This window comes from Merops nubicus, unplaced genomic scaffold (genome assembly GCF_000691845.1).
Source record: "Merops nubicus isolate BGI_N331 unplaced genomic scaffold, ASM69184v1 scaffold502, whole genome shotgun sequence".
NCBI classification, from domain to species: Eukaryota; Metazoa; Chordata; class Aves; order Coraciiformes; family Meropidae; genus Merops; species Merops nubicus.
In genome coordinates this window covers 3,913-26,162 of record NW_008592617.1, presented here as the reverse complement: position 1 = coordinate 26,162, position 22,250 = coordinate 3,913, and the positions used below count along the sequence as shown (strand labels likewise).

The 22,250-nt window shown below is 35.5% G+C and overlaps 1 protein-coding gene across 1 annotated transcript in view; it reads right to left on the bottom strand.

Annotated features, from left to right (window-relative positions):
* Positions 1-20,631, bottom strand: part of STXBP4 (syntaxin binding protein 4) — a 59,544-nt gene extending 38,913 nt beyond the window's left edge. Inside the window, exons 1-16 of the mRNA XM_008935181.1 lie at positions 20,564-20,631; positions 17,088-17,161; positions 16,803-16,898; positions 15,746-15,815; positions 14,812-14,886; positions 12,554-12,633; positions 11,740-11,869; positions 11,051-11,183; positions 9,395-9,501; positions 8,761-8,944; positions 7,639-7,717; positions 4,967-5,049; positions 4,380-4,476; positions 2,812-2,924; positions 2,050-2,136; positions 1,418-1,483 (exon numbers count right to left, since the gene is read on the bottom strand). Of these exons, the coding sequence (XP_008933429.1) occupies positions 1,418-1,483; positions 2,050-2,136; positions 2,812-2,924; positions 4,380-4,476; positions 4,967-5,049; positions 7,639-7,717; positions 8,761-8,944; positions 9,395-9,501; positions 11,051-11,183; positions 11,740-11,869; positions 12,554-12,633; positions 14,812-14,886; positions 15,746-15,815; positions 16,803-16,898; positions 17,088-17,161; positions 20,564-20,631 (1,542 nt within the window). The remainder of the gene's footprint in view (positions 1-1,417; positions 1,484-2,049; positions 2,137-2,811; positions 2,925-4,379; positions 4,477-4,966; positions 5,050-7,638; positions 7,718-8,760; positions 8,945-9,394; positions 9,502-11,050; positions 11,184-11,739; positions 11,870-12,553; positions 12,634-14,811; positions 14,887-15,745; positions 15,816-16,802; positions 16,899-17,087; positions 17,162-20,563) is intronic.
* Positions 20,632-22,250: the final 1,619 nt, after the last annotated feature.

Genomic DNA, 22,250 nt, shown 5'->3' with positions numbered 1-22,250 from the left:
ATGCATCATTCTAAGTTAAATGGCAACTGGTACTGTAAATAGCCTACTTTTTTACTTTGTATCACCATGAATTCCAGCATCAACATTAGTTCTGAACTACAGAAATCTATATAAACTGCTTGAAATGCACCAACAGAACTAAAATTTCCATTTAAAGCCTGCTCATATCTCCTAAAAGAGGTCACACAGTGCTGTAATTACATATAATTTAAAATTTCTCTTTCATTTCACTACATAGAACCTTTTCAAGAGCAGCTACTTAAAACCCTTACTAGAAAATCACAGTATTTATCCCCTGGATGTGTGCACTGCAAAGCTGACCTTCACCATCACAGCACGGTGCTGGAGAGAAAAATAAAAGTCCGAGGACCTCGTGTGGTGGGAAATGGGCATTGCTGCCCTCACACCAGACCTGCAACCACCCTGTCCAAGGCTTCCTGGGAAGAGCAGGTAGGGGAGCTGGAACACCCGATGCTGAGGACATCATGTCCATACAGTCTGCACTTGGGGGACTGTGCTTTATACCAGCTTTAGTCTAGTTCTCCATATTCAGGGAGTAAAAGGTGATAATGAAAGCGTTGAACAAATCTCTATACATAAGCAAATGTGTAAAACTAATCTTAATGTAACATGGAAAGATTTTTTCAACTGTATCTTGCATTTTTACATATGACATCTGGTGGAACACGTAGCCACAAGAAACCTCCAAGGAATATGTGTAGCAGTACAGGAGAGAAGAAAGGCAGCCAGCTTGTAAGAAGAAAAGAGCTAACAGGATGATGTTCAGTAGAAGGAGGAAACAGGAAAGTTACTTGGTTGTGAATCCAGGCTATGAATGAGATGAGACTGAAAGGAAATTTCCAATTAAATGCAAGAGACACAAGAAGGCTGAATTTCATAAGAAGCTCTGATTTCTTCTCTCATAATTATTGATAGAGATGTAGATAGAAACAAGACATTCCTCACAAAACAGTTACTACCATGTTTTTCCCTGGTAACTATGAGGTAGAATTGTCACTTCTGTCTATTTTTTTCATACTTAAAACTCTAGTTGACAAGTATCTAAGGTTAGGACTGTAGATTAGGCACACTATTGCCTAAGAACAGCAAAATCAATTCAAGAACAACTAAAGACAGAAAGGTAATACTACCTTATTTTCCAATTTATCCAATTCAGATTGTCTTATGCTTCCTACCTCAATTCAACAGCAGAGAAGTATTATTGCTCTAAGAACTTATGAATCAATATTCTCCAGTTCTAATCAAAAGCTTTGCAGTAACAAAAGGAAAACTTTGTGTTGAAATCAGTATGAAATTAGAGTCTGTATGAGCACCAGGAGAGAAAGAAGTTCTCCCTTCTCCCTTCCACAAAAAACAGTAAAGAAAGATAATCTATTTTGAAAAAGTTTCAACATACTTGCTTGACTATTTGTAGCTCCTCTGTTAACTGTTTCTGTAAACTCACAGATTCAGACAATTCTTCCTGTTGATGAAAGGAAGAAAGAAAGATGTTTTATTCTTAAAGCCCAATGAGCTCTTTCAAAACTACATGTTTGGAAATACATATTTAACTTCTATCAATGTCCTTACTGCCTTCTGTGCAACTACTGTATTTCTGGGCCACAACATATGTCTGTTAATGATGTTAAAATACTCAGAAACACATGTATTTAAAAAGTTCTGGTGGAAATAACAAATAATGAACAGCTTTTATAAAACCTATGACAAAATCAATTTTTGATCTCTAAAACCTATTTTTTCAGAGAGTTCATTGATACTGTGTAAATTTCTTGAGCATCTGAGGATTATTTACTGACCATTTCTGTGGTATAATTAAAATATACATTTTAAGTCTCTTGTTACCTAGCCACTGAACAACTGCACAGAATAAAGATGTATTGTAAGCATACAATATTCAAACAGGACAGTTTGCTCTGCCTTATATTTATTCATCAAAAATTTCACATAAAGTTCAAAGGAAAACCAGTAAATTACCATATACACTCAAGTTTCTTGAATAATTTAAAGCAGATAAGAAATAAGTATTACCTTTAATTTGCTTATTTCTTTTAAAGCTTCATTTCTTTCTTTCTTAAGTCTTTCCATGTCATCCTCCAAAGAATCACAGGTTACAAACTGTGTGTATTTAAATACGCAAGGTTAGACTATATTGCTAACTGTATCTTCCATAATCTTTAACATGTTATCTTAAAAGGTCTTGTTAATAAAATGAGAGGATAATCTTAATTTTAAAATAACTTAAAGAGCTGAAAATACTAGAAACATTAAAGAAAATTCTGACCAACTTATCTTCCTGAGGAACAATTATTTTTCCTGTTAAAAAGGATTAATAGGGTTTTTTTTTAAAGCACCATGAATACAACACTAATAGGCCCTGTTTTCTTCAATATTTTAAATAATACATAGCTTTATTTTAGTATCCCTATGCTGCAAATATTCTTTCTTCAAGTCCCCTCTAGAACACAGTGCTCTTCACTGTAGCAGCAGTTCAGATCTCTGGGCCCAATACTGTTTATCACTCCCACAGGTAGTAGCAATATGTATTCCATTAAGAAACCTCAGTAAATCACTGCTGTCCACACTTACAACAAATCACAACATAATTACATTAATTGCTTTCTGCAAAGTAGGTTGCTTTAAAAAGCTTCACAGAAACTAGGTTATCTTAAAGTGCACCACGATATGGGGCTGTTCTAAACATCTGCCCAAGATTTGGAGTAATCTCACATGTAACAAGCTCTCTGACAGCCTCCTCCCAACAGTTAAGCACTGTACAGAGACATATTTTACCTGTAAATCCAGTAAGCTGGCAATTTCACTGACCCCAGATGTTACAACCTTTTGGCCACCATCTGTTTCATTCAGTTGCATAGAGAACAGATTCCTTGAAACTTCAATGAAATCTAAAAAAGCAGTTGAGATTTTGTCGTTGCAGTTCACAAGCTCAGCTCAGCAGCAGTATCACTAGATGCACCACAGCTACTAATATCCCACTGTATGGCTACTCTGATAAATGCAGTGTCTGCCCTCCACAAGCTTTCTAAGGAAAATATGAGAATCAGACACACCTCTCTGAACAGAAACTTTTGGTAAAGCTGGTGAGATTAATAATAAAAATATTCAAAAGGGGTCTTGGGATGAAATATCCCTGAATCAAGTTGTGAAGGAGAAAGGAGAACAAAAGGTGATGTGAAGTTCACCTTCCAAGTACCTGGTTAGAGATCCTCGACATTTGGCAGACCTCTCTGAAAAATTAAAAAGAAATCTTCCCCTCCATTCTATACCTGCTCTCCCCAATGAATTGACCTTGCTAGAGGAGACACAGCACCTCTGCAGGAAAAGGGAGAAATTTGTGCTAGCTCACAGCTCAGTTTCCTTCGCAGGTCCTTCAAATCCCTGATAGAGAAGTGCTAAAATTGATGTTGACCAAAGTGGAAGTTTTAAATACAAACACTACAGCATTCTCCATCAACATGGTTTGGGTTACCCATTCAGTCTAAATGCATAGATACAAAAAATAATTATGCTTCAATATCACAGAAAAGTGGAAATAAAAAGGTCATTTTAATTACACCACATAAAATCTGATGGAAGGTCCAGTATCTTTCTTGATAAGGTACTTGAAAATCCAGTGTCTTTTTGGATGGTTGAGTATGAGAAGTTGTTTTTCATAAACTTTAGGGAAAGTGAAATTTCCCTCAGTTTTAGCACCAGAACTATCATATGTCTCACAGTTTATGTGAAATATTCTCAAATGCTTAGTGTCACCTACCAAAATTGTCAAAACTAAGAGCAGCAACTCATTCCCATCGGAATTAGGTTTAGCTAGAAGAATCATCATGGTAGTCTCCATGCAAATCTCTTTCTATATGTAAGAGTTGAAATGTTCTTGCTTCTCACAAACTAAGCAAGTTAAATAGTCTGTAAGTTTAGTTGCTTCCAGAAGTCTCTTTAACCATCAGTACTCTCCCAAGTAACTTTTGGAAAACATAAGAGTACCCTGTTGTCAAGGCAAAACTGTAGGAATTTGAGAGCACTAAATCAAACCTCTCTCAAGGCTGCTCTTAATTAGATAAATTTGTGATATGCTTTCCAATTCTTAGTTTCAAATCTTTTCCAAGTCTTCATTTCAGAATTTCAAGCTTATTTTTATACAGTAGAATAAGGTTCTTGCCTCAAAGTATTTTTATTTAAATACTATTATAAAGTATATTATAATAAAGTATTTTATTATTATAAAAACTCATTTTATTTGCAGTAGCAAGCCAATACTGACAGAGAACATATTAATGGTTATTATCTATCACTTCTATATTCCTACATTTCATTATTTTCCATGGTAATTAACAAATTATTACCTCCAGAAGACACTGTTCCTTTAGAATCTTTCTGAAGCTGCTGCCTTAGGTCTTGCTGCTGTTCATCTGTGGGCTGAATCCCAAGATAATTCAATGCCTGGAAGGAGAAAACTTATTTTGGAAAAAAAAAAAAAGGACGAGGGATAATGACTGCAGGGACATGGGGGAGCAATTAAAGTGCTACACTTCAAAGAGCCTTTGTATCATAGTACACTCTCACTGACAACACTTTTATTCCAGAGACACTATGTGATTTTTCCTTCTAATTGAGAGATGTTCAGATATTATTTAACCTTGAATACAGATGAGTGTAATAAGGAAAACCCTTTGTCCTTAATAACTGCCTTAAAATTCCTGAGGGATGTTCAGATTCCCAAAAGAGTTAATCAGTAATTAGATTAACAAAAACAGTAATTTGCCCAATATATAAAATGAAATCTCGGCTGCAACCTGAAAGAACTACTCAAATAGAAAATTTGGTGTATAATTTATACCTTAAAGTTTGTCAGCCTAGAAATATTCTCCAGATATTTTACATGGATCATGAGGGGAGAGAAAGTAAAACTCTAAAGATTATAACCATTTACCCTCTCCAGCTTTTCTGCTTTGAGACGAAGAGTAGAGTTCCCTCTTTGCAACTCATAATCATCATTCTGGCAGGGGGTAATCACTAAGAAGAAAAAAAATAAAATTAAATAATGATATAGCTGTAACTACTGCTTTGAAAAATTTGTTCTGAAGCTCTGCTCATCAAATGGATGCCACCTAAATACACACTTGCCCCAAATAAATGTTAATATTTACAGTAACTTTTTTTTTTAAAGGATGTAATTGTAGTAAAAATTATGGGTATCAATCACTTAAACTATTTTTTTTCATCAAAAAGTGACATGTAGCAAATTAACAGAAAAAAAAAACAAGAATAACTTTAAGCTATCCATCAAGCATATGGCTTATACTTGTGGTATTTTCTCTGAGAGATACACAGTTCTCCTGGAAACAACACAGGAAACACACTTGTGAATTCAGAGAAAGACCTCCAAGGCACACCCTCAGCATCAACGACAGTTCCCAGAAACAGTTCTGGTGATCTAGAAAACACTGTGGAAAGAGAGGGAATGACCTGTTGCCAAGTAAGGGCTGGGTGGAGGTAGCTTAGGCTGAATTCCAGCAGGCTCCTCAGAACTTCTTCCTGAGGAGGAACTCTTTTCCAAGAACTACCATCCACTAAGCTGTCATCCATCATCCCCTCCCCCCCAGTCCTTACAGTCAGAAGTACTAAAAGTTTGCATATTTTTTAGCAAGTTGCATTAATAACTTCCAGTGCACCTCTTTTACTTCCAACATACACAAATGATTAAGCTGAGGGCAAGAATCCAGCAGTACTAAGCAGTCCCTATGCAAGATTTTGGAATAATTGTTTTTTTGTGTGTGTGCTTAGTTTCAATGGAACTTGAGAAATGCAGTCAGTGCTTTGTCATGTTTCAGACACACTTGTGGATAGAACACAAGAAGCAGCAACTTCTGGAAGCCTTTGATCACCAAGAGTAGGCAAAAGGAGCAGCTAACTATCAATTTATTTGGATTTTAGATGTAAATAGAACTAATTCATCGACTTAATTTTTTTTGCAGAAGAAAATTGAATGCTTTTTTTGTGTTTGTTATTTAGAAATATAATTAGGTCTCAATTAATTATTTTATTAATGGACTAGATAGGTACTGAAAACAAAACCAGCATTTGAAAACTAAAGGATCTTTCAGTTAGAGATTCACTCTACAGGAACAGAAAGATTTGCATAGTTTTTCTTTTTACATTTCACAGCATATCTGTTTCCAAGCTCCAAGTAATTTACATTCTCTTTATATGCCAAAAGCATAAACCAAAACATCTTGAAAATCTCTGACACTAACACCTCTCACATGCTATATTAAATTCTGAAGACAGTGGGCTAGAATCTCAGCTGAATTGGCACATTTCCTTTCAGCCCAGAAGGAAAAAGCCTTGTGTATGAGTTTGTGCAAGAATTTATCAAAATTGTGCTAATTTTTCTTACAGCATTTAAAAAAAAATAAATCTAAGAGCTACTTTAATTTTTCAAGGTTATGTTTGAAAGGTTATCCTTGAAAAAGGGCAGCATAAGAGAAGTGACAAAGGATGTTCTATTAAATAAGACTAAAATGAAAAATGACAAGAAACAGTACAAACTGGAGCTACAAGTATTTCTGCTTTCCACTCTGCTAGCTATGTTATTCAGACAGGTTAAAAATCTGTGGCCTTCTTGGTCTCTTTAAGGAACAATGAAGCTCTTATGTATTGCATCATACTAACCAAGAGTCTTCTATTATGAATATATTCAAAAATAGCCTTTTGTCTTGTTCCTTTGGTTTTGTTGTGGTGTTTTTCATGATCAATATGAGGAAAAAAAAAACAACTGTGTGATCACTAAACTCCAGGTGTATTCAATATCACATTTCCAGTTTCAAAAGTTCACATTCACTCAGCTCACCCTCTGAGGAAGGATAGAGAAATACAGAAGAGAACCAGGTATATTACTGTGTCAGTTGAGACTCTTGTTGTTATGTCAGACTACTGCATTTTCACTGTTTGTAAATACATTTGTTTCCCAAAGAAATTATAATTATTCAGTTCAGATTTGGTTCTGATCAAACTCCATAACCTTTATTTTTCCTTAGTGTTGTTTTCAAAGTACATATTTAACAATTTGATCAAAGTGACTGTTGTCTTTGTTTGAACATCATGACTCTCAAATATAAACATGCACATATATATTCTATTTGTTCTTAACTGAAAACCTGTTAAAGAGGTCTGTGTGTTATTTCTATCCTTCCAATATGCTGCCCTGATTTAAAAAAGTGCAGGCAGCATACATCCAGAGAGTTTCATCAATTCAAGAAAGCACAGTTTCTATGGTAACCTAATCTTGATCTATATGTGAGTCTTTATTAGCTGGTTTCTACTGAGCCTATTATTGCTGCTGCTCTATAGCAAATGTTGTGATCACTCATCTTTGTTTGGTTTCAGCTGTTTGTTAAAGACAGTATAAGTCACATTTGATGGAAGCTACTAAACAATCCATTGATCTTTATTTATCATTTTATTTAGTCCTTTACTTAGTCTTTTATTTAGTATTACAAAAATAGTGCAATATTCCTTTTTTTTTTACAAGACTATTGAGTCTGACTATGTACTATTTTCTGTATGACAGTTATGATATCAGGGAATTAAATCAGCATTTACCAGTGGCAGACACATCAGTAGGACTGCTGTCCAGAGAAGTAATTGGAGATTCCTCCCCCATCTTGACTCCAACTTCCACCTTTGAATGAAAATGAAAAGTCAAGAAATACCATTTCAAAAGCAGATCACAAACCAAGCTAGAAACACACATTAATGTGAAGAAGAGGGAGAGGAAAGAAGAGCAGGGGGAAAAACAGGGCTGGCCAGATCAAAACAACCCTAGAAGAACATGGAAGGCATGAGGTGGGGGAGCAGTGAATGACATTCAAAAAACTTAGATCAGGGCCTTATCAAGACCTTAGTCAGGTTTTGAATATCTTCACAGATTAAGGTAGCACAATCTCTCTAGGAAACCTGTTTCAATGTTTATATCTCTTAACAGGAAAGAAAAATGGGCAAGAATTTTAAGTACAGTCATAACAATTGAGAATCACCTGGTTTGACTTTGTGTTTAACATAGAACATTTTATTCTTCCTTGTCCAAAGACAATTTATTATTTTTAAAAATGTGATAAATGGAATTATTATTATTTTTTTAAAATTTAAAATCTTAGAGTAATACTAAAATCTTCATTCTTAGAACCAGCATTACTTCTTCACACAAATGGTGAGCTGGATGAATTAAAACAATTGTCGCTTAGCCAAAAGGGGAAAAACCTCCACATTCTTCTGGAACTCTGATTTTTAGACAGAAATCTCAACATCATGGGGAAAATGTAACTTGTGAGGTTGTACTGTATTCACACATATGTAGCAATCAGAGAGTCCTTTATCTATAAAATATATAACAATGTGTATCTAATGCTGAAACTTCACTCCCGAGAGAAACAGTAAGAAGAACTTTGTATCTAAGAACATAGTTAATGCTTATTTCATTTGATTTGTTCTCTTACCACAAATTAACTAACACTCTTAATCCCCTCATCAGTGTGGTTTGCTCTACTGTTACACAACAGGTTTTCTGGAAAGTCTTGATATTCCAATAATGTGCAGGAGTAAAAGCCAGTCATTGTCTAATTGGAATGGAAGCTGAATGAAAATAACTGTAAACTGAAATTCAGGTAAAATTAGGAAAAATAACCATTTGCTCACTTGATACTAAGGAGTGATAAGTATACTCACAGCATTTGGAGTGAAAGTTGAAACAAGCTTCCCATTAGGACATGCAAAAGAACTGAATACTGCAGCCTGTTGCTCTCCACATGCTGCAGGAGCCGTTAAGAGGCTGGAAGGACGCTGCGGATTCTCCGAAAAACTGGGAATATTTTTTTGTCTAATAAAAGCTATCTCCCAAAAGCTCTCAAACCTAAAATTAAAATTTAAAAAGTTTCAACATGTTGTATTGTACTGTTGTATTGTACATGTTGTATGTACTGTTCATAAGATGATATTATACTCTTGCACAAATTACATCTTCTCAAACATCGTGTGTGATTTTAGTTAATTATTTCTCTAAAATGATGTTCTACTCCCCATCATTAAAAAAGGCAAATACTAATAATTGTGTTTTTGTTTGTTTGTTTGTTTGTTTGTTTTTCTTTTGAAATATACAAAAGTATCATAATTTTTCAGGTCTAAAAGGTGCATTTCAGTCTTTTTTTTTATGGAACAACAGTGCAAACTAATATTAAAAAAAAATTAATATCCCTTGCATTTCCCCTAAGTGCACATGATAAGCCATTTCACACTAATCTGAGCAATAACTATTGCATAATGAACCTTTTGGGAGGGTTAGCTGTTTGACAGTAACAGATACCTCAGCTTTGTTCTGTCAATTATACTTCTTGCTTCTTCATAGGAGACACCAATCATTGACTCTTTGTTTATGGATACCAGTTGATCTCCAGGCTGCAACCGTCCATCCTGAGGCAACAAATAAAAAAACAAACCCACAATTTTACATTACTTGCTAAGGCTATAGAAAGACCTGTATAATCAAAGCACTTTAATATTCCTCTGGACTTGTTAAGGCAAAAAATATCAAGAATGGTTATGCATTTTCCCTGACAATCTTCCAGAAATAAACAGCAGATCAAACAATGATTTAATCACCAGTGATAGCAGTCATCATAAAAGCTTCATCAGGCAGAATGTATCTCAGATATTGTGCAAAGAAGAAATATGAACCCAGATACATATTTCTGTTAAAAACCCCAAAGCACAGATAATAAGTCTTCCAGCAATGAGTATGAACACATCTGACTACAGGAAGCTTCTTTATTAATTAATTAATCTGCTAGCTGGATTAATTTGTATTTCAAAACCAAACAATCTTGCCTATGCATGGGAAGACTCTTCAGACACTTACTGGTCATATTAATCTCAACAAGAAAACCAGACTGGTCTGTTGGGAATCCACCAGTCAGAACCACCACAGAAATAATAACGTCAGCTTTGTGCTTCCGTTGAATTCACTGCAAACTTCCTATCAACACAGGAACATATCCCATTTCTCTCTCAGAGACTGTAAGACAAGACTTTAAACATGCTAGGCTAGATTCCTCACTAAGATAAAGTTTTCTTTACTCACATTTTAAAAGAGGCCTCAACAATTTAACTGAAATTTCCTGTAATTCGCCTGTGGTGCCAGGGTTAGTTATGACACTTATCTAACGTACACATATCAGACTACACCTAACATGTCTGTGTTCCTCAGCTCTTAAGAAATTTATCATATAATCAATGTGACCATGTAAAACAAGCTGTGTACAGAAGAAGACACATAGGAAATAAAATACCTTTTAAAGACCAGCATAATTTTACACGTTTAATCTCCAGGTACCATAATTTTAGCTGTTTCACACCTATGATAGCACGTTACTACACTTTTTTGTCACTCAATGGTTTGGTTTTCATTAAAGAAAAGAGTGGTAGATCTTTTATTTCACTTGCAGCCAGCCTATTAAAAGATCTCAATTTCAATGCTGCCCTCATGTGGCACAGATTTAAAATACACTTGCTACGGAGAGCTCTCCAACTGGATAACCAAAATTGGGAAATTACTTCTAGTATTACATTGATGTTTTACATTGATTCTACTATTACACTGATTTTTTTAAATGTCCAAGAAAAAAAAAAAAAAAACAAAACAGAGATGCAATCTGTAGTTCTGTTCCAGCCTTCCTGATTTATCTTGCATTATGCAACCTCATGAAGAAGTTAATTTCTTACTGCCTTGTATGTAAATAGGGCAATAAGATCCTCATTTACCTCAAATGAACTCATGAATAATTTTCATTACCATGTAACCATGCTGTGGTGCAATGAGATAATTCTCTTTAAAGAGAAAGCAAGGAGAAACACAAACAAATTTTGTATTTAAGATACAACTGTAGAGATAAAATACTGATTAAGTACTAAATGAAGGCAAAAATACAGGTGACTGAAGGGAGGAGAGAAAGAAAGTCTTTACCTTATGGCAATCACCACCAGGGATAACTTCTTGAATATATACCAAAGGCCCTTCATTTCTGTTAATTCCTCCTACAATATTCAAACCTAGGCTTGTTCCTTTGCTAACAGAGATAATCTGAAATGCACTATCCCTAAGAAGAGAAAGAAAAGTAGAATTACTTCACAGAGCTAGATGCTCAATACTCAAGCAATAGTAGCTTTGCCTTACTGATTTCACAAATATGTATTACAGCAACAAACAGAATAGTGGACATTCAACCTCTATGTTCAAACTTTACACTCCTTACTACAAAATCAGCACCTTCAGGTGGTACTTCTGGCAAGCACAAAAAATTGATATATTATTTTTATAAGGCTAAAAGCTTCTCTCTACTATCTATGTCCAACGTTTATATGAGTACCTAGGCACACAAACCAGAAGCATTATTTCATTAGGAGTCATTAAGATCAAAAGTCAATCTGATTAATCTCTATCTACCATGTAAGCAATAAATAAATGCAAAAAAAACCCTTACTAAAACTGAAAGTTTGCAATATCAACAGTATTATAAGTCAAAGGATTTTAACAAAAATTCTTTTAAAAGTTGTGCTCAACATCTAGTGATCAACTCAAAATTTTCCTGAGCAGCCCAATACAGCATTTTCTACAGCTCACACAAGAGAGTTACAGTCAGGTTTGGAAATTACTTTGCAAGCTTTGGGGATGATGCTGGAACAGAATTAGGTCTGCTGCTGGTGGTGATATTATCCTTTGGATGCAACTGAGGACTCGGTGACCTTGATGATGACCCAGAAGAAGAGATGTCTATAGATTTGGCTTAAAGAAACAATGAAAAAAGGAAATAAAACACACATTTGGGAAAAAGCACAAAATTTCAACTCATGTAAGTAAGTGTAGTCAGTAGGTCTATTTTCATATTAGAAAACAAACTAGAAGCAATCAGACAACCAACAGAAAGCTAAAGTCTACACAGCTAAGAACTGTGAGCCACCCAGGTTTCAAGGAATAATTCTTTAAAACATAGAGAGTGATAATTTTTTTAAAACTGGGTGAAAAAAAAATGTCAACTGACTTTCCTAAAGAATAATCCCTCATGCTTTATAAAAACATCCTAATTAGGCAACAATTCCTCAAGGACTAGAAGTTATAGTATCCTATCTCAAATTTTTATTAGTACTTTGAAATCTTATGGCATATTTCATCTACAAATACCAAACACTTTTCACATTATTGATTAATTAAAATTGCTAAAAGTAGATGGTAGCACATCTATTTTAAGGGTTGAGGAAACAGACACAAACTCCTCAAGCTACATGTTTAGACATCAAATTAAATGTTAAAGTAAACGTGTGCTTTGTCTGACTTTCAGTAGCTTCTTCCAATATACCCTCCCCCCAAAATAAAACAGTTTTAAGCACAAGCTTCTACTCCACCCATAGAAGTGCAGCAGTGTAGGCCACTGTCCCACAGGATTAGGCAGGCTATGAATCAGTCTCTCACCAGCTAGTGTTGGAGAACTTCTGGCAGAGCTGTTGTCACTGTGAGAGCCATACTTGTCCATCAGGTCATGAAATTCTTTCCTGTAGCAACAGAAAGATTCTCTTCATCAGGATTTGGCATTAGTTTAAATGCACCCTGTGACACCTGCTGCTGTCCTACTGAACTGTCAGCCTTCCTCAGAGAAGGGAACTCAGCCTCAGCTGAGAGGAAAGCCCTGTCAAATGTTTGGAAGAGGCAAGAAAAAGATATTGCAGTACAGAAGGGTAAGGGTGGAATAGCAACAGACCATCAATAAGAATGACAATTGGTAGAAAAGCTTAATTGTTACCTCTCTGTACCCTCGAGTTCAAAACCCTAAAAACTTGTAATTCAAATCAACTACACAGGTAATACTTGGGTCCTGAACAAGTATTTATACTAGAAAGAATGTGATAATATACCTAGAGCTTACTCATATTTTTAAAGAATGCTTTTAGTTCAACTATACTGAACAAGAAGCCAGGAGCGACTGGAAAAAAAGATATGACCTCAAAAAAAAAGAGGATAAAAGAAATATTAATGATTTATTCAAGAATGAGTAAAACATGCAAATTCTGAACTTCTGTTTAGCTCTTTCAGAAATTTGCATTCTATTTCATCTGAGGTAGGTATCATTATATATGAAATATTGTATGTGCTTGGGCTTTGCTTATCTTTTTTCATTATGAAATCTTCTTTAGAAAGCCCCAACAGATGAAATAAATGGCAATTCTTGGTCAGGCACACTGCTGGAAAAAAAACCAAAAAACAAACAAACCACCAAACCCCAGAAGTTCCTTTGCAGAATACAATCACATTGTTAAAAAAAAACAAAGGCAAAAAAGCAGTAAAGATGTACCTCCTGTATTACATCCATTATTGAGAAAATAAAATCTCTTAATTAATCTAATACTGAATGCAGCCTAACTGAAAAAAAAAATGTTTAGAATCTAAGCTATGATTACCTTTGTGATAACAGATTAAAAAAGCATAGATGATCTAGAATGATGTAAGCCAAAAGCATCAGCAAATTAATAACATAGAATTAGAGAGAGGGAACACAAATTAATTGATTGCAGGGAATATAATTCCCAAGTAATTCCAGTAGCTGCAGAGGGTTGTCAAAATCTGCCAGAGGGTTGTTGAAATCTGCTGGATGCATTATATTTTTTTAAAAATGACAAAATTTATTGAACTAATGCCAGAGCCAGGGAACACACAAACACAGCTGAGTATAAATCAAATAGTCTTTCAGCACAGGAATGTACAGTCACAAGACTTGATTCAGAGGTGTCTGGGAGAGGGACTGTATGAAGTGACAAATCCTGCACAGGCCATTGGGCACAGAACCAGAAAGGGGAAAGGACTGACAGATTTTAATTATTCAAGGAGTTTAGAGGAACTAGGTCAGTATGCTTTAGATAAAAGCAGATTAAGAGTAGACCTCTCATATATCTAGGCAGTCTGAAAAAAGGAAAGATCAGAGGCTATGGAGAGATTTAAATGTCTGTTGAATACAAAAAAATAAAGGAGCAGAAAGAAGCAGCTGAAATTGAACATAAGGCTAAAGGAATTTAGAGAAAATTCCCTTATGGAGAGATTACTCTCTAAGTGGAACATCCCAGGAAAGGCAAATACTGGCAGATACTCTTGCAATGATTATCAAATATAGTTACATAACAGCCATTTCCTCCAGAGATTTAAGTCAAAAAGGGGATACAGACCTGGATCCTGATCATCAGCATTGCTGATGATTCTCTGCCAATATTGGTTTATATGCTTAACTTTAAAGAGCTTAACTTTTAAAGCAATATTTAACATAGATGTCCTTATTATGGCTGTATTTTGGACTACCTGCTGCAGTGAACAGTTTAACCTACTTATCCAAACTAAATCAAATCATTAAAGATTGAAAAGTGAAGTCAGAGGGGAAAAAATAACTAAATCTGCTTTTTTTCAGAAGGCAAGACCAGCTTAAATAGTACAGTTTTACAGTTTGTTTTTTTTAATTCAGTCTTCTTCATCAAACTCAAACCAGCCTGAACTTGCTACTTTAATTGATGCAAATGGTCTCAGGCTGAATTGGTATCAAACACCACAGAGAAAAATGTGACACGGTGTAATTTTCTGATTAAAATTGATCTGATAGAAAAATACATACAAGCCCATCCACCCAACCTTAGATAAAGAAATAGCTTTTTATTAGTATTATCATTAAAATAATGTGTTTTTAATCTTACTTTGCTTCTTCATCTCTAGCAACTAGTAGAGACATGTGATTAGATGCTGATGCTGTTCGCAAGATGTCAACGGCCCTGGAAGGGGGAAAAAACAACCAAATAAATATACCAGGGTCCTGTCAAGAAGGAATAGTAAGTAATGCTAAAAGAGCAGGGAAACGGACCAAGTCTTCATGTTGCTAATCATGATGACTATTAGACATGGGAAAAAAAGCCAGCAGAAATATAGCCCAAATTAAGCACTGAAGAAGCGAGTGGGAGACACTGTGGTGAGTCTGTGCGTGGTGATGGAAATAAATTGGTATTGCCCCCTCGTTTGCTTCCTTCTTGGCCCATCTCTTCTTGGCCCATCCTACTGCCTTCCTGGACTTTCTCCAGGATTAACAGCCTACAGCAGGGGAAAACTACTGCTCAGCTATGCTTCACTGCTCAGGCTTTCCCTCCACAATATACACAGGAACTTTTCTTTGGATTTTAAATCTGTGTCTCCAACACTAAGCTGCATTGACCTCTGGTGATCCAGCTACAGAAACCATCCAACAAACTCTGCTGATTTTTCTAAACAACTTTTCTTTCACTGTCCCATTACAATGGTAATTGCAAGCTGCATCAGCTACGTTCACTGGTTTTGAACCAACAGATAGTTTCAAAAATCTTTCAACAGCATAATATGTTTTAATGCTATTATCACATAGATTCTATAATCTACATCATTAAGAAACTAGCTTATTCTGTCATTACAAAAGCACATAAGTCTTGTCATTTCTCCACAATAAATTTGCTGAATTAGATTTATAGAATGAATTAATTGCCAGCTGCACTTCAAGGACCCCAGTGGAGTTGTGCTCTTTTAATCAGTGGTTGATAATGTCCAAAAAACCTGCATATACTATTCTAGGCTCTAATAAGCTTCCAGTGATCAGTACAAACATACCTCTCATTGGTTACTCCAGTTAATTTTTCTCCATTGACATCCAAAATCAGGTCGCCAGCGAGCAAACGGCCTTGTAATGAAATCAACAGTATTGCATGAATCAACAGGAAAATGGTGAACATATCATATGTAAATGCCCTGTAACAAACCAGGCCTTTTCCTTTCAGTTTTATGGGACCTAATGCAATCAGCAACCTTATGAATTTTAGCTTCATTAGGATGAGAACCTAATCAGCTATGTTACTGTGATAAGGCTATTAACTATCGCTCAGTCTTATTAACTACAGAAAAGCCACTGAAAATAAGAGACTTTTTGTATTACTTACACATAAAACAAATATTTTTGGGACTGGAATTTATGTTTCATGGTTGTGGAATTAACTTTCACCCGAGTGTTGCTCTTAACATACATTTAAATTACCACATATAGATACATTAATGTTTTATACATTAATAAAGGCATCTAAAAGACTTTTTTATAACCAATTCTTCTTTAACATTCTGGAAAGCTCAAGTTTAGGAACTATCACTTTTGAAGTAGATTTAGATTATTTTACATTATCATTCTGCCCAAGACCAGATGGAATCTCAAAACCTCCACATACAGACCGAGCACAGACATATTTTTTAACTTTCATTTTGCAAACTCTACCTGGTGTAATTTTTTCTTTCCACACTGAACACCTTGACCACCATTTAAGCAAATGAAACCATTATCAGAACTCATTAAAAAAATGTTCTATAAAGAAAACACCACTCTTATTATCCCTTATAAATTAAAAGAGGTTCAGTATTTCAACACTTATTTAGCAGTGCTAAAAGATTGCCAATCTTTTCACACCAGCCATATCTACATTTAAACACATTTCCAAGAGCAGAAAGTATTAAAATCTTTTCCCATGAAGAGTCCAAGTTTAATTTCTCTATCTAATCACAACATCGTGAATCCTGAATAAACTAGGCAATTTAAATATCTTTATCCACAAAGTAAAATAAAGGCTTCTTTTGACAGCTTTTTATATGCAACGTTTGTAACAAAAAGTTTAAAATCACTTACTATCTATGGCAGCAACCCCTCCAGGCAGGATTCTCTTTATGAAAATCCCATAATCTTCTGCCGTTTGTGCCCGATAACCTCCAATAATTTTAACTCCTGCAGAACAAACAAAAGACACAAGCAAGAAATTGGTTATTCCACCTACTGTGCTAAATGGATTTACAGTCAAATCCATAAAAGCCAGATAAATTAAACTTCTACTGCTGAGCGTGTGAACTGGAAGAGCTCACCAGGTGCTTTTAGATTTGATTTACTCTGAATGAACAGAATGTGCAATCTAATTACCTAATCCATTTTGGCAATCAGAAAAAGAAATGCGGTGAACAGCTCGATTGATTCCATGAGGGCCCATAATAGTCCTAAGGAATAAAATAAAAGTCATTAAATCTCTAATTATAAAAATGGATGTAGAGCTATTTTAATATAAAAGAAATTGCAGTGACCATGTTTTTAACTCCAGTACAAACCAAAACCAGTTTTCCCCACTGGCAACTTCATATTGCCTGACACTGCTGCACCACCCCTTCCCCCAAGGAAAAATCAATCTCCTCAGAACAAACATAAGACGGGCAAGGTAAATTGAAGTCTATGCAGTTTACTTCCTTTGCCCCCAAAGCATTTTGGGCTGAATTGTGAATCTCACTTTATTTACAATAAAAGGAATCTGATTAAAGACAACCAAAACTCCACAACCTGGTCCAACTTAGCATTCAAGCAAGAAAAACGTATCATAACATCTTAGATCAGGTAATGAATGTTAAAGCAAAACCACTGCTAAGATGGTGTATACAAAAATATCTTTTAAGATATCTAACATACAGTTTTATGGTTACTTATGAACATAATCTTTTCCCTACAGTCTCACATTTCTCCACTCAGCATTGTTTTCTTTCTCATTGTAAAAAAGGCTTCTTTCCAAACTCTACTGCCTGTTCCCCTGTGCACTCTCCCATCCCAAGAAAAAAATACCAGGATGGCACTTGAAATTCTCTAAAGGCAGGCAAGTATTTTGGAAGCAGCTGAAAATGCTAAAGGAATAAGGAAGACTACAGAAGAATAATGGAATTTTGAAACATAAATTTATAGTTCCACCAGAAACGTGGCTAGCACACCACTCTGAGAATGTGAAGTGTTGAGTATTCCTATAAATCCAAGATTACCCTTTACCAGATTTTCTTTTCATTTAGATGAATCGTTACAAAAAATCCAGGTTGCATCACAGCTCCTTTGTCCTGCTGTACCATTTTTGGAGAAGATTTACCAGATTCCTTCTATAAAAATGCAGAAGTACCTCTTAGGTTTTTCTGCTTTGACCTACATACTGTCCTGTATTAGATAGAGAGTTGTATTTTCTAGAGCATGGTGTTAAAGTGAAATGGACCAACTAGAATTCATTAGCAGTGGGGAAAAGAAGATCAAAGTGGAGGACACAGTGACCCAAATCCTCCCACGCAACCAAATCCAGGACACAGCCTGAACTCCATGCCTGAAACTGGGTATTTCTGCAAAAGCTGGAGCACATGTCATTAAAAGGTCCCATGCCAGAGGGAAGAGAAAAATCCAGAAGGTCCAAATGTTCCTAAACTCCAGCACCAGGCAAGAAATCCAGCTTATTAAGAACATCTCTAGTTCTTTAGATTTTGTATTAAGAAGTGGATGAGTTTTTTATCAAAGGATAAGCACTTGCTCTGAAAAGCAACCACAACCTCAAATTCCCAGGTATTTGTAAAATTAGTCCTTGCTTTAGAAAGGCTGGCCTAAGAATTGTTCTAATAATTCACCTTCAGAAACAAACACGATGCTTCAGACACTGTATAATTTTCACTGTAGTATTTCTTGAAGTATTTTTTTCATCTAAAAGAAAGAAATTATGAAACCTAGTGTATTTGGTCACTGACAAGACTGCACATGACTTACTACGTGACAGAGCATAAGGCACACTTTGTAAAGCTAAAACTGAACTAAAGTGCTTCTACTTAATTCCAGTCTGAAAGGAAGAATAAATCCTTCAGGCTGCTATTTTGCTACCAAAACTTTTCAGATAAACTACTACTTCTATACTACAGCAGCAGATTGTTTTGCATTACTACCTTGTACTGTCACTAACTATCCCATGAATTTAAATTGTTTTGAAGCTGAATGACAATATACCAGTCATGTTCTTTACAGGTCTGTCCTGATTTGTAACCATCTTTGAAAAGTTAAACAAGGCACACTGATCTTTGATATAAGCAGACAATTATGCTATTTTTTTCTGTGTTGGCTTCTGTTACTACTCTTCTGTTTCTGGCTCTGCCATGCTCCCAGCAGTTTTAACATAGTTTTTCATGAAAATAAAAAAGGACAAGTGTTATTTCAACCTCACACAGAAGTTTACTTTCATGAAGTTTTAAAGATCAAATCTCAGACTTCCAAGTCTAAAGTTCAGAGTTCATCAGAAATTGCAGAACCTATTTACATGCCATCATATAAAATAATAATGAAATATGATCAAATCTAGGCACAGGACAATTAATAGGAAAGGAACTATACTTCTAGAAGTAACAGGCAATACTTTCAAAAGAGATCCTAACTAACATCAAATGCATTCTGCCAAAGATGATAGGGAGAATACACAAACTAATAATTCATAACAGAGAGGAATAAGATATCTCTGAAGCAGTGACATGTTCAGGATGTTGTCACCCACAATGAGAAAGAACTAATGCTTTGAATGGACACCTTTACAAAGCATTCAGTTGTTTATGCCCTAAGGACTAAATCCCTCCAATACCTGCAGTTTCACATTACTTATCCTATGAAAGTAAGGAGCAGCATCTTCAAATGCCCTGAATTTGTTTAGCACATCACATCCTCCTGACTCTTGGTGCTCGTTTTTCTCCCATATAACTTAGAGATGGATCTTCAAGTCAAGCTACTTGTCAAAGTTCTGATAAAAAGAACTTTTAACAGTTTCACCATAAAAAGACTTTGATTTAGCACACATCTAACATTTATTTCATTACCATTATTTAATATTCATGAAATGTTCAAATACTTACCCTAAAACATTAGAAATATGCTCAGTGGTATAAATAAAGAAATAAGCTTCTAAACCAATTGGCAGGAGTAAAAACAATAATTTCAATGTTGTTTTTGTAGACAAAGATGTAAATTAAATAATCAGATGTCGCTGCTCATTCCTAGAGAAGTCATTCAAAAATACTTGTAAGCAAGCTCTAAGCACACAGAAAAGATGTGAGGCAATAGATTAAATAAATAAGCAAGTCTCTAGAAAATGTATACTATATCTTTGTTACACTAAAAAAAATACTAAGCTCAACACTCCAATTGAAGTCCTGGAATGCTGACAGACTAAGTGCATATGATTTTGTGTAGATGTTCTAGTAAACGTAATTAAAATGAAATATTTTATAATTTTTTCTATTACTTCTTAGCAGCTTTCTCGAGGAAATTCAACACGTTTAGATCTTCCAGACTTATCAAAGGATCTGGATAGTCTTTTGATCTGTATTCCTGAGACATTATTAGTCATTTTTGTGCACAAACAAAACATTTTTTTGAGGTTTACCAATGGAAGAATAACACCCTTCCCTCAAAAAATAGACATTACTTGACACTTAAACAAAAAATATAAATTATAAACTCTGTCTGCTTATGAAAAGAAGCTGAAAATGTCTAGAGGTTTTAAATTATCTTTACTGCACTTTTCCCAATTAGAGACGACAAATATGCCATCAGAACCTAATGGTTAAGCATACCAGTACAAGAGAGAAAGACCATCAAATCGCTCTGGTTCATCTTCATCTCCCGGCGAGAGCAAGGACATTCTTCAGCACAGCAGCACAGACGGTGACAGAGCAACCAAAATGCACCAAAGGTTTCCAGTTCAGCCTGGTAAAGGTTACGTGCAGGGCAATTTCTGCTACTAACTAAAAAAACAAACCAGCCAGAGCTCAAAATGAGCGTCCCTGCCTACTTAATCTTCTCTGAAACCCTCTGCGTCACATGGACTAATTCACCTAGCGAGGTGATGTTTACTTTTGCTCTGTCTGAAATGCCAATTTAGAGCAACTTTAAGGACTGATAAGCACAAAGGAGAGAAAATTCACTTGCATTGACTACAACTGTGATTATCCAATCGATACGTAGCAGTCAAAGACAAATGAATAACATAAAATAAACTTATTTTCTCACATTCTCCCCAAAATTTATGCACATGCTCCCCCCAAACAAGGTCAAAAGCAGTAACTCATTACCTTTCTAAAGCAGTCTTCCTAGTGGACTGGATTACATACCTCCACAAAAGGGAAAGCCAACAAAGCAGACAGACTGAAAGCATTAATGAAACAAATGCCATTATGCTATTACTCTGCACTCCCAGTCCTGCTATTGACCTGTGTCATGTTTTAACTTGGGTTTCGGTCGTTCAGTGTACAACAGTCAGAAGTTAAATACAGGACTTTGGTTATATATTTTCTCTAGAAATGCTTATTTGGGAAAGCAAATAAAAATGGTGAATTAATATCATTACAATAAGACTAATCTAGTTGAAAAAGTAAAAAATATACCCGTGTTCTCAGAGGTAAGACTCTCTTCTGACACGAGGCTTGGTCTGGCAGAGATACACATATTTTCAGAAGTTCTCAGCACCTGACATCATTTGGTTACCTACTATTTTCTTCCAGGCTTACATCAGAAGGTGCACTCGAATTACTCCTACTCTTTCCAAATGATCTTTAAAAAGATTGCAGTTTAAAGTGAAAACCAAACATTCTGTGTTCATTGAGGGCTTTGTTTAATTAGAAAGGTGAATCCTCTCTAGCAGGGAGTAACCCTGTGGTGAGACAGCATCTGTCAGTGTCTGGAGCTGCACAGCAGGACAGCTTAGCTATGCCAGGAATGCATCTGCTTAGCTCAGGCACCCTTTTTTATTGATTTTTTTTTAAAGTTGTAGTGACTGTGGATTCATTAGCACATAAACGTTCTGGGGCACAGGGCATTTTGCTTGGCAACGTGCTCTGTAGTGCTGGAAGATACAGAGGTCAGGCTCTGGATCCTGTGGCCCCACAGACAAGCACCTTGGGCAGAAGGGTGAAATGACCCACCACAGATTAAGAAGCAGATTGGTGATGGAAGTGGGAACATAAAGCAGCTTTGCCTGTTCTCAAAATGTGGAGAGCTCCCCTGGCATCACCTGGATTGCTCACACCCATTCAGTGATGAAAATTTGGCCATTTGTAGTATTTTCTTCAATCAGTTTAACTCTGCTGGTTTTATTGGTGTTATGGTCCAATGACAGAAAGGCCACTGGTATTTTAAGCATGGTATCAATTAGATTTGCACTGTGCAAGGTTACAGAAGATAAAATACCAACAGCCTTTCTCCAATAAAACTGTCACTGTTCTTAACACCAGTGGAATTCAATTTGTGCTATCAGTACCAGGA